Raw genomic sequence first — 13821 nt, forward strand, 5'->3', positions numbered from 1 at the left:
CTTGCCCTGCTATCCATCTGAGTCTCAGATGTAGACCCATCTGGAATGTGTAAACAGAACCCTGCAGTCCCCAAACTAGCCAGCTCACAGTATTGTGTGTCAGGTCTTTCAGAATCTGGTGCGAAGGTTCCTGAAGCCAAGGAAAGAAAAACTGAACAGCCCTTGGATATTTTTCATCGTTCCTCAACTTCTTAGTTGACTTTTTGAACTGTGGGGTGGCAGAAAAGGTAAGGAAAGAGCCTAGAGCTCCATGAAAAATGACAAAAGTTCCCCAAACTATTCATTCATTGTCATCTATCCATCCAATATTGACTCAGCATCTCCTTTTGTCAGGCCCTGCACTAGGCTCTGGGGATAGAGACAAAAAGCACACAGCCCCTGACTTCAAAGAACTCACCAAATGTTCCCTTAATCCTTAGTTTAATACAGACAACTATAGGCAATTCTAATTCAGGGTATTCACTTCTGTGTCAGACTCATGAGCTACTGAAGGAACAAAGTTGTCAATAACCAGACCCAGTATCCATATCAAACATTCCTTGAGCCTTAAGGTGACAATTCAATTGGCTGTGAGCAGCTCTGGTTAAGTGTAGAAGACCATTAACAGTAGGAAGCCCATCTAGAGAGCTACTACAAGTGTAGAATACAGCTTCCCAATCTTTTTTATCATGGCAAGCACAATACTTGTGCAGCACAGTGGGAAAGACGAACCCGTTTGGGGGTTAGAGTTCAGGAGTCCAGGTTCTCCAGCTGCCCTGAAGACCACCTCATGAGCCGGGGAGGGTCACTACCAAAAACATCTATATACCGTACTAAGCAGGGTTGGGATGCTCTGGCAGGAAAATGAGGGCCTAGATCAAAGGCAACAAGAATGAAAAATAAAGTTTTACTGAGACTTAAGACAGAAGTCTGGGATGACTTTTCTAATTTGTGCTCAGTATCACAAGTTCAATGACTGACCATGTCTCAATTCATTCTGGCATCCACAGTACCACACACATGAAGCAAATTTGTCTTCACTGATGTTTCTTTGGCCCTCCCAGCTGCCTCTCTCAGTGACAACTCTACTTGATGCACATGGCTTTCCAAATCTAACTGAATCACAATAGCAAAGGCCCTTTACAAGTACCATCACCTAATCAATGCCGAACTAATGCCGCAGGAGGATGAAGACAGATTTACTAGGCCACTACCACAGTACTTCAGGTGAGAAATGGTGAGGGCCAAAACAATGGACAGCGGAAATCAAGAGCACGGTTTGAAGCAGAATCAAGACTCAATAGGCACCAGGTTTGGGGTGTAAAGAGGAAGTCATCTGAGCTGACAGCACATCTTCAGACACTGAGTGAAAGGTGACACTTCGATCCCAAGACCCATCTTGAAACTGTTTCTTCTTAAATTACTAACTCATGCAAAAAAACCCTGGCCCAAGGAAATGGAGCTTTTAACCCCTACACTTTGTGTAAACACTACATACCAGACCCAGCCCAGTGCCATATGACTACAGAAATCTTAACATTTGACTCCAGGGTGGTTGCAGCACAGGATCCCACTGGGCATGCTATGAAATTAATGCTTTACTCTACATTTACAGAACCTGGGAATTTTCGAAGTATAAAACATGGATCCAAGGTTTCAAATGGGGGATTTTGGATTTACTACTCTGATACATTAAGGACTAAAGGTGAATGTTTTAGTGAAGGAAAATAAAATTCCGCTTTTGTTTTAAGATATGTGCTGGCAGCCAGGAGACAAATACAAACAGGAGTCAAGACTTTCTCCGTCCACATAACTTCCCTAAAAAAGGGCAGAACACAGCTTTTCCTTTGATCTAGCACATTTTCATTTTGTATATTTTAGATAAGGAGCAACCACTTCCCCATTTGACAAATACTGGAGACTAAATGTTTCTAAAGAGAATTGGAAGGCTTGCGAAAATTTTTCATAGATCATGTAGTTTTTCTCTCCATCAGAAACAGGACCACAGGATTGCTGTTAAGCTGCAGTCATACCCACTCAATAACCCTCATCCACTTGCCTTTTTCTCTTGAGAGCTCTGACGTGAAGCAAGGTTGTCATCACTGATGATTCTTTAGTCCTCTCCATAGTGACAATCCTACTTGAGGCACCGTATTTTCCAAATGTAACCACATGACAGAGAAGGCCAGTATGTCATTATCACTGCCCCTGGAATTCCCCAAACACTGCAGTGCTTCTTCCTAGTAAGCTCAAGCCTTTGGCCCCTGCCTCCTTACCACTGCCCCTCCCAGTCTGCACCCCCAAACTACATGCACATAGGCCTGGAAATCACCCTGCCACTCAACAGGTTCACCTGTTCTATTCCTCCCTTTGGGACTTCACTCACTCTCTCCTTCCAGTTGTGATTAAGACCCTTCCTCCAATTACCCCTACTCTGACCCCAACCCAAAACCCAGTGCCATCAAGGGCCCAAAGAATCCCAAATGCACTTTTTTTTTTTGTGGGGCAGGGGGAGAACTCCTGCATCACTATGCCATGTGCTTTTGCCTGTATGCTTAGTGCTCAATTTCATTATCTTACTGTAAGAGCAACAAAGTGTAGCAACAACAAAGAATAACTTCAAAGTGGTAATTACATACATGCTTGGCTAGCACATGGGACACAGCGATGCTCCCTTTGCAGTGGTGATACCACTCCTCTGGAAAGATCTGCGATGGTTACATGGAAACCAAACTAAAGCTAAGACTTTAAGTCAACAGTTTAAAACGCCAGAAAGTTATACAAACACATCATACAATTTAACTTATGCTAGGCTAGCCACAGCTTAGAATAGGGGTCGACAAAATTTTTCTGAAAAGGGCAAAACAAATGGCTTTGGGGGCCATACGGTCGGTCCTTGGTACAATTATTCAACAGACCTTTGTAGCATGAAAGCAGTACAGACAATATGGAAACAAATTAGCATTGCTGTGTTCTGATTAAATAATTTATGGACACTGAAATTTGAATAATCTTCATATTACAAAATATTACTTTTTGATAATTTTTAACTATTTTAAAACATAAAAAGTTTTTTTTAACTTATGGCCCATACAACCCTGCGAGCCAAACTGGCTCACTGCCTGCTATATCACTGTAGTTTGCCAGCCCGGCACTGAAGAGCAAACTGAAACAAAATGGAGGACAGCTGAAAGGACATGCTGACCACAGCCTCATGACTAGGAAACCCACCAAAATAGACTTGGCCAGGAAGTGTCCATTCCCTGCAACTGCTTACTCTTGAGTATCTTGTAGTGGTCTTATGCTGCTGAGACAAGTGTGGGGAAAACGGGAATTCTACTATAATCTCTAACAGGCCTCCACTTGGCAACCATGAACCTTGACTCACCTTCTGTCACGTATCTCATCTCTTTGTTGACTGAGAATAGGAACAAACTGTACATATGAAGAGGAAACCCTGGTGGTGTAGTTTTCAAGTGCTACGGCTGCTAACCAAAAGGTCGGCAGCGTGAATCCACCAGGCCCTCCCTGGAAAGTCTATGGGGCAATTCCACTGTGTCCTATAGGGTCGCTATGAGTCAGAGTCGACTTGACAGCAACCAGTTTATACATGAAGATATGGAGGCCAATAAAACTGATCTAGTGCCTGGCTTATTATATGCTACATTCACCAATTACTGAAGAAAATAGAAGCACTAGGGATTATGGCACTGTCAATGTTTTAATCTAAAATTCCATGTGGCAGAATCATTTAAAAAATGAGAAATGCAATGTTGGATGTATTGAAAATATTTTATAATCAATTCTCTAGAATCCTAGCCATCTAATACAGGAGAAAAATTACGTGGTGGAACACTTTAGTAATTTTCAACAGTGAAAGAAATATTTGACTAGAGGACGGCAGAAGTTTAACAAATATAAACTGAGGCTTCCTCACATTTTCCATAGAGCAACTACAATAATAAAAACATTTCAAGAAATATAGACAACAGAATACCTAAAATGTCAGAATCCAAAGTCAAATAGCCACTTACATTAGGAGACTTAGCAAAATGGTTTGTAAATTAAAAAGATAACAGAAAAAGGTCATGAAAAGCCTGTTTCTTTTATAGCGTCTTTAAGCCTATCAGGAAACAGATTAACAAGGTAAAAAGGATGGCCAAAACTTGGCCTGAGCTGTCTTTGGGTAATTATCAATTCCACTATTTGTAGTTTCGCTGTCCAAAGACAAGAGCTCCATGCCACCATCTTCTGCTGTCATTTTCCAGAAAAAAAGAGGCTGCTGCTGCTTTGTTTTTTTCTTCAGATTTTTGATACACTCTGAGCAGTAAGGGAGCATGCAGAATGTAATAAATGAGTATTCCGTTGTCCGACCAGAAATGCCACCCTTCTTCCCACCTCATTACTCTGCCTTGGAAGATGAACATTTACAGATTCTCATTTTATTCTCCTGAGACATTATGCATGATCCATTATAAAACATACAGGTAATACAAAGTCCAAAGGCTTATCATGTTTATGGAACAAACAAATGAGAATCAAACTACATAACACTGTGGGGAAAAAATCATGGTTTCATTTATTTTCATAAGTGACAGGTTACGAGTGCATGACGTAAAAGCTTAAAAATCATCACCAAACTGTGCTAAGAACATTGTAACATTACGCAGGGAAAAATCTGTGCAAATTCATCTTACTCAGTATTGGATGGTAGGGAAAAAATTATTTCTTTAAATACTCTTGTTTATATTCAGGCATAACAGATTTTAAAAACTGAATGAGTAGACAACTGCCCTCTCTTTATGATCAAATAACATTACTTATGAAGGAGAATCAAAAAAACTGAGATTAAAAAAAAATCCAAATAAAAACCAAGACTGCTATTAAGATTTTTCTTTTAATATGCCATGAGATATCCTGATTGTGTATTTTCCGAAGTACTTTTCCAGCCACATCTCCCAACCCTTCTGAAAGATTTCACCAGTCTTTCCAATGCAATAAAAGATGCCGGGTATAGTTTCATTCCCCTTATCTTTCTGAGGGCAATATAACACTAATGGCCATACATTCTTATCTAATAAAGAAAACATTTATAAACATCAGAAACCTGGTTTTGAAACATTTGCATCAATTTTTTTACCGAATCAGCATTTGGTGGGTTTTAAAAAAAGGCAGCAGTTTGCACTCACGGCTTGCTGATAAACACATTTCTGCTGAAGGAAGGGGGTGAGGGAGAGTGAGTGCTGCATTTCTCCATTGGCCCCAAAAGTGCTCTTTCACAAAGGGATACATCAAAAGCAAACATGCAACGGTTGTTTTAAAACTTTTACTGCAATGTAACAATGAAGTAAACAGTAATTAGACACCTACCAATTTTTTTCCCCAAACAAAAAATGTAAACAGGAAAATAACTGCCTATACTTGTACAGCTTCTCAAATTATGTTAGAAGGGTCACACATTCAATGATCAAGAAATTTTAAAATAGCAATTATTATTTTCATTTTAAGAAAAGGTTCCCCTTCTCCCTCCCCCCCCCAAGTATTTAGCATGAAAGAATGGGCTTCCTTACACAGTAATTTTGTACTTATTTGAAGCAGCAACAATAACTATCAATAATTTGGCATTTCTGTTTACAGTTGCTCCAAAAATTCCTCCAATTTCACAAAGCCATTATCCAGTGTTGCCATGAAATAGACTGTAGATTCTAGGTAGCAAAGATTCTTTCTGAAACCAATGTTAAGTCAAAGAAATATAAAGCAGGGCATTACACTAAATTTCTGGATCTATTACACTAAAAAGAGTGAAACCTAGGGAAAATTACCTACTGTTTTATAGAAGAAATAAAGACCTGCAAAAGCTGATTTTTGGTTGTATAATATTTTACACACTGTGTGGATCAGCGGCATCTGCTAATTTAAGCAGACATGCACTGTATTTATCCCTGCCCTATGTCCTGTATCCCTCCCTCCCCACCCCAAACCATCTACTACCTTATACCAAGTATTGTGGATATGAGCCCAAATCATCCCAGACAATCCAGTGAACAAAGTTAGTGTAATGCACTGGTGTGAAGTGTGAAATAAAAAAACAAAGTCCCTTTCAATCTTCATCAAAGTTTTGCTGTAGAAGAAAATTGGCAGCCAAATTCTCATTCTTCTCACAAGCAAAATATGCTTGTATCACAAGTCCTTCAGGAAATCCTAATGCCTTTAACTGGAAAAAAAGAAAAAATATATAAATTCAACCCATCAATTATAGCACATTTAATTTTGTTTACCTATCACAGACCTCAGGATAGCACTATATAACAGATTATGCTTGAAAACATACAAGGGACACTAAAAAACTCTTTGAGAATTTTACACGAATTCATCCTCTCTGAATATGGATGCACTGTCCAACTCAAAGGGCTAGAAGGAATCCAGGACCTTTCCTTCCACAATTACACGTCTCTGTTCCCAGTGAAAGCTATCACATAAACAGACTAACAATTACTGTGTGAACACTCTGGCATAAACACTAAAATTTGGCTGCCGAGACAATTCAACGGGGGAGAGAATAGTCTTCAACAGATGGCTGAGACAAGTGGATATCCACACGCATAAGAATGAAGCTGGACTTCTAACACCTCACACCACATACAGAAATTAACTCAGGGACATAGGTCTAAATGTAAGAGCTAAAACTATAAAGTTCTTAAGAGAAAACATAAGAGTAAATCTTCATGACCTTTGATTAGTAATGGTTTCCTTGACATGACACTTCCAAAATCACCCACAAAAAGAAAAAACAGATAAATTGGACTTCACTAGAACTAAAAACTAAAGTGCTCTGATGAGCACTTTATCAAAAAAAAAGAGACAACCTCTTCAAGGAAGAAAGTATTTGTCAACCATATATGATAAGTATTTAATATTCAGAATACATGAAGAACTCCTACAAGTCAATAACAAAAACACAAACAACTTTACAATGGACAAAGGACTTGAACAGACATTTCTCGAAAGATATACAAATGGACAATAAGCACATGCAAAGATGCTCAACATCATTAGTCATTAAAAAAAATAAAAATGAAAACCATAATGAGAAACCACTTCACAACCACAAAAATAGCTTATTATCAGGAAGAAAATAATAAGTGTCGACAAGGACACAGAACCCTAGCATGTTGCTGGTGGAAATGTAAAATTGTGCAGCCAATGTGGAAAACAGTTTGGTGGTTCCTCCAAAAGTGAAACATGGAATTACCGTGTGACTCAGAAACCCCACTGCTAAGCACATAACCAAAGACTTGAAAGCGAGAGACTTAAAAAGACAGCAGCACATCATTGCTCGCTGCAGCACTACGTACAATAACCAAAGGGTGGAAACCACCCGAGTGTCCATCAACAGATGAACGGATCATCAAAGTGTGCTAAATAAACGTGGTGAACTATTATTTCGCCAAAGAGAAATGAAGTTCTGATACATGCAACAACATGGATGAACGCTGAAACATTATGCTAAGAGAAATAAGCCAAAGGCAAAGGGACAAATATCAAATATTGCATGATCCCACTTATATGACATATCTAGAATAGCAAATGCAGAGACATAAACATTGTTTAGTAGTCCCCAGGGGCTGGTGGTAAGGGGAAATAAGGAGCTACTGCTTAAAGGGGTACTGTCTGTTTGGGGTGCTGAAAAACACTTGAATACAGATAGCAGTGGTGAAAGTAACTGATGTCACTAAACTGTACACTTAAAAATAGTTAAAATGGGCAATTTCTGGTTATATGTATTTTGCCACAATAAAATTTTAAATAAAATACATGATCCTATACAATCTCGTAAATCAAATGGCCCTTAGCATATGAAGGAGTGAAGGTAAGGATGTAAGCGCCTAGAGGAGTTAAACTGTAACTATACCCAATTATTTGTAAAGCAAATCATGTTTTTCATTAGGACCAAACACCACTCTCAATTTCCATGCCTTATTCAATACTTCATACTAAATAAATGGAAAAACATTCTACATTCATGGATCAGAAGACTTAATGCTGTTATGATGCTGTTATGAATTGAACCGTGTCCCCCAAAACATGTGTTGTAAACCCTAACCCTTAGACCTGTGGATGTAACCACATTTGTGAATAGGGTTTTCCTGTATTATTAGTGAGGCCATATCAGTGCAAGGCGTGTCTTTAGCCAATCACTTTTGAGATATAAAAGGAGCAGATTAGGCACAGAAGCAAAATACCAGATGGAGATCTTTAAGGAACTTCCAAGAAGAAGCTGAGACAAGGATTTTCTCCCAGAACAGACAGAGAGCTTTCCCCTAGAGCTGGTGTCCGGAGTTCAGACTTCTAGCCTCCTAAACTGTGAGGAAATAAATTTGTTTGTGAAAGCCACCCACTTGTGCTATTTTTGTTACAGCAGCACTAAGAAAGTAAGATAGATGCCATTATCCCCAAATGGATCTACAAATTCAACACAAGCCTTATCAAAACTGAAGCAATCTTTTTTGCAGAAATTGGACAAGCTGACTCTAAAATTGATACACAAATACAAAACCAAAAAAGAATCAATCCCACTGCTGTGGCACCAATTCCAACTCACAGCAACCCTATAAGACAGAGCAGAACTGCCCCGTGGCGCTTCCAAGACTGTAAATCTTTACAGAAGCAGACTGCCACATATTTCTTCCTACAGAGTGGATGGCGGGTTCAAACCGCTAACCTTTTTTTTGGTTAGCAGCCAAGAGCTTTCACCACTGCACCAGCAGGGTTCCCTACAGAAATACAAGGGACCTAGAATAGTCAAAACAGTTTTGAAAAAGAACGAAGTTGGAGCACTCACGATTCCTGACTTCAAAACTTACTACAACAAAGCCACAATAATCAAGACAGTGTTGTACTGCCATAAAGATAAACATACAGAATAATGGACTAGAATTGAGAGCCCAGAAATAAGCCTTCATGCTTATGGTCAACTGATTTTCAACAAGGATGCCAAGACAATTCAATGGACTAAGAATAGCACAGGTGGATATCCCCATGCCAAAGAAGGAAGCTGGACCCCTACACCTCACACCATATACAGAAATTAACCCAAAATAGATCACAGATCTAAAACTACACAGCTCTTTGCAGAGTACACAGGAGTAAACCTTTGTTACTTTGTTGTTTTAGGGAACCGTTTCTGTGATAGGACACCAAAAGCACAAGCAACAACAACAAGAAGATCTCTAACACAGAAATCAAGAATTTAAAACCCGAATCTCAAAAGAAAAATAGCTGTTATACAACAATTCAGACGAGTGTCCAGTACTCATTTGTTATTTGAGGGGTCAAAACATCACCATGATATATGTATTTTTAAAACACATAAACATTGAGCACTCATCAATATCATAAACAATAACATATTATTTTCTGGATGATTTCCTAAGTGTTAAGTTAAAGTGCACCTTATTTGATTTTCATCTCAGAAAATATTTTGCAAGATAAAACAAGGCATAAACATGAAACTATGATTCTCTTTTTACAAATATTGACAATGGGGTCCAGAGAAAATGAACAAGTCTCAGTGTTATAAAAACTAGGTTACTGCAGTGTCACAATCTCCATTCACCAACCTGAGAAGGATGGAAAGAGGTTCTAATGTTTATTGTACATAATTCTTGTTAAAATTTGAAATATAAAAAACTGGTATAATCTAGAATTGGGTATATGCTTTAAGATCAATTTTTTCTTATCAAATTTTAAAACATCAATGAAACTCTTAGTTTCTCCAGATATTAACACCTATTTCATGACAGACTGGTACTTACTGCTAGTCCCTTGGCTTCACGAAGGACAAAACTGGGGAGCAGAACTGAGAAGAGACTGTCTTTATTGCAACTCCTCGGGCAATGCTCTATTTGGCTCTTCTAATAGAACTATCTTCGATGATAGAAGTGCCTTGTATCTCTGCTGTCCAATACAGTAGCCACTAGCCCCATGTGATACTGAGCACCTGAAATATGGCTAGTGGGGCTATTGAACTGAATTTTTAGTTTTACTTAAACTCACCCTTTCTATAGCTTCTTTTTCCTGAGGCGTTACTTGAATATAGTTCATATGACCGCTTCCAGCTTCTGCAATTCCTCCGCTGCCACCTCCACCCCCTCCTCCTTGACCACCAGCTTCTTGAACTGGTTCATTTAACATCTGAATAAAATGCTCCTGGTGTTGGCTAATTTGCTGTGGTGATTTGAAGGACAGAAAAATAACACATTGATAAAAAGTATCTTCAGGAACATAACCCCACAAATAAGAGGAAAAGCTTTAACTTTGCAAATGCAATATTTTAGAGTGATTCTGGATTATTCAGTTTCTAGATGGATGTAATTTCTTACAGATAACTAAAGAAACTCAGTACTTTTGAATAAGGTAAATGGTAATGGATTAAGAAAACTGACAAATGCTCTCCTGCACCCCATTAATGTAAAAGACTTCTTTGGCAACCATCACTTATAATGGTTGCCAAATTTGTTGCACAGCATAATTTAATTGATATTACTAAACTTTACACCTGAAAAATGTTGTATTATATATATTTTTATAACAACAAAAAATGTGGGAAAAAGACCACTTAGGGACTATAAACTGATAGCTATGTTTTCTAAGAGGCAGTACTCCACTCACAATAAACTGGAAAAAAGTGAATTAAAAAATTAAACAGACTTTGTTATAGAGCTTCTCAGACCGTTTAGTATGTTAGCGTGCACTGGGAATCTCCAAGAGGGAAACAAACTCACTATCTGAACACGTCAAATTAACCCAATCTCCATCCACCACCCAGTTCTTATTAATACACCCATAGCATAAAATTCTGAACGTGGTGTGGGAGAACGGTTTACACCAAGTTGGTGGGGCAGGGGGGCACCCACAGCATAAAATTCTCCTGAACGCGGTGTGGGACAACGGTTTACACCAAGTTGGCTGGGGGGGGGGGGGGCGAGGGGGGGGAGACACCCACAGCATAAAATTCTCCTGAACGCGGTGTGGGACAACGGTTTACACCAAGTTGGTGGGGCAGGGGCAGGGACACCCATAGGATAAAATTCTCCTGAACGCGGTGTGGGAGAACGGTTTACACCAAGTTGGTGGGGCGGGGGGCACCCACAGCATAAAATTCTCCTGAACGCGGTGTGGGAGAACGGTTTACACCAAGTTGGTGGGGCGGGGGGCACCCACAGCATAAAATTCTCCTGAACGCGGTGTGGGAGAACAGTTTACACCAAGTTGGCTCGGGGAGGCGGGGGACACCCACAGCATAAAATTCTCCTGAACGCGGTGTGGGAGAACGGTTTACACCAAGTTGGTGGGGCGGGGGGCACCCACAGCATAAAATTCTCCTGAACGCGGTGTGGGAGAACGGTTTACACCAAGTTGGCTGGGGTGGGGGGGAGGGGGACACCCACAGCATAAAATTCTCCTGAACGCAGTGTGGGAGAACGGTTTACACCAAGTTGGCTGGGGTGGGGGGGGAGGGGGACACCCACAGCATAAAATTCTCCTGAACGCGGTGTGGGAGAACGGTTTACATCAAGTTGGGGGGAGGGGGGGATACCCACAGCATAAAATTCTCCTGAACGCGGTATGGGAGAACGGTTTACACCAAGTTGGGGGCGGGGGGGAGGTGATGAACTTCTTCACAACATGATACACTTTAAGACCACTTTCAAAATCAACACTGATTAAAAAGTCACCTGCAGTAATTGAGGATTCTCTCGACCTATCTGTTGTAGCAATGCTGGAAGCAGGGAAGGATTCTGTTGAATAATTTGTCTCATCTGTTGAAACTGTGGTTGATTTCGTAAAAATTCAAGGGGATGTCCTAAAAATACATATGAATATTTAAAAAAATACAACTAATAATTACATATATAAACAGTTGGTTAAATCATACATTTAGAAAGCAAACACTGGCAAGTAAAAATTATGATTTGAGTTCTCAGATGTATGTATAGGAAGTAAATTATTACAAAACCTTCAAGATGCACCAACTTGCAAATCTAATACCAGAGAAGTTATTCCTATCAGCAAAGGCTCTTGGAGAGTGCAGCGCAGTGGAAGAACCAATCTTCCTTACAATTGTCTTGGCCGTTCAATATTACCAGTATCAGAGCTTGTGCCCTGTATGTACCCTATCAAAATAAAATGTACTATCAGTTGTTCCTGTTCCTCAAAAGTTCCTCAGAAAAATACATACCAGAACTTAACAATAATAAGAAACCCACTTATTTTATAATACAACCAAACACCATCAAAGAAAAGAATCTAAGCTAAAATTTCTGAGAATTTCTAAACCAAACAAGTCAGAAAAAGAAGTTTAACACTTAAGAGTTTGGCTTTGCAGATCAGGAGGATTTTTATTAATATAAACACTTATCATTAGAAAAAAGACTTTTTAATGAAATTTAAACATTTGTGATCTGTAAAAAACTTCAGGTAAGTTAGCTGTAAGACAATCTAGGACTAAGACATTCAAACATCTTTAGTCAAAGATCCCTTTACAATAACAAATATTAATAATGCCCAATAAAACATAAGACATAACTTCTGACTTTTTGGGGTATAGTTGCTTGTCTGGTTATGTTAAGGAAACCAAATATTGTGTTTATGGTTATGAGTAATGAGAATTTACATGCTGTCATTTATTATTCAGGAAGACAATTGTTCAAATGAAAATGACCACAGCACATGAATGTTTTTTCTTCTTTGTATAACACTAATTTTATAGATGAAGAAAATGAGACTTGGAAACTAAGTTACCCAATTAAGTGCTGAATGGGAAAGCACACCAAATCTGACACCAAAGCTACTGTCTCCTCTTTCCATACAAAGGGCTTAGGGACTTTCGTCACCCAGACCCGACAACTTTTATAGTTAGAACTCAGAAATGCATGAAGGAATAGCCTCTTCAAAGATAACAGTTTAACTTATTTTATCAATATACACAGATAGAATGAAGGAAATTCTATGTAATTCCTGGCCTGCCCATGGGCTCTAGGCTTTACTCTGTAGTCAAACCTTTGACAATGGAAGTGTGGGTGTTGACCAGCAAGGAGACCTGGATTCAAGTTTTAGTCTCACATCTAGATACAAGATTTTAAACCTCTTGGATTTTATTTCCTTGTCTGTAATAATAACCACTATGATCCTTCTGGCTTTAAAATCATACATACTTTGTGACATTTATAGGGTGCGAAAGAAGAAACAAGGCGAGCAAACCATTCTGAATGGCTTCATAGTTTAACACTAAACGCAACCTGGGGAGCACCTTTCCTTAGATTAAGCTACACAGAATTCATCCTTTGCCAAAAACAGTAGCAGTGATGTTTATAACATTATGAACAAAGGATACCTTTCTTGGCAAAGTTTCTTTTGGGCCCCTCTCTAACATTATCTTAGGTGTTATTAATATGCTTCAGGAATTAACCTCATCCCAGTAAAGAAGATTAGTTAACACTAAAAATTCAGGACCATTTCTTCCCCACTGAGAAAACTCTACTTTACCTCCAGAACTTGTTGTTGTAGTTGTTGCTGTCGTAGTTGCTGCAGCTGCAGCCACTGCTGAAGACTGAGGCGTCCCAGTACTAGCTGCTTGAGGGGGATCAACCACAGCCTGACTTTCTCTATCTCCAGGGATTCCCTATAACATAATTTCCAAGCTTTAAAATATTCCATCAAAGTTCATTAAATATTATACAGAATAAAAGATTTGTTAGTCCATTTAATAACCCTGTCTAATTTCTAAAAGCATCAAATAGTTGCCTGCTTCAATTAAAAGTTAAAGTTACCCACTTGAGA

The 13821-nt window shown here is 39.1% G+C and overlaps 1 protein-coding gene across 2 annotated transcripts in view; it reads right to left on the minus strand.

The window, feature by feature from the left end:
• Positions 1 to 3752: 3752 nt before the first annotated feature.
• Positions 3753 to 13821, minus strand: part of RAD23B (RAD23 homolog B, nucleotide excision repair protein) — a 45411-nt gene continuing 35342 nt past the window's right edge. The window contains exons 7-10 of one of the 2 annotated variants that reach the window (XM_064291635.1): positions 13528 to 13663; positions 11718 to 11845; positions 10036 to 10206; positions 3753 to 6193 (exon numbers count right to left, since the gene is read on the minus strand). In XM_064291635.1, coding sequence (XP_064147705.1) covers positions 6080 to 6193; positions 10036 to 10206; positions 11718 to 11845; positions 13528 to 13663 — 549 coding nt within the window. In that variant the 3' untranslated portion in view covers positions 3753 to 6079. The remainder of the gene's footprint in view (positions 6194 to 10035; positions 10207 to 11717; positions 11846 to 13527; positions 13664 to 13821) is intronic. The other variant, XM_064291636.1, reaches the window with a different exon arrangement.

Source organism: Loxodonta africana, chromosome 9 (assembly GCF_030014295.1).
Source record: "Loxodonta africana isolate mLoxAfr1 chromosome 9, mLoxAfr1.hap2, whole genome shotgun sequence".
Classification (NCBI taxonomy): domain Eukaryota; kingdom Metazoa; phylum Chordata; class Mammalia; order Proboscidea; family Elephantidae; genus Loxodonta; species Loxodonta africana.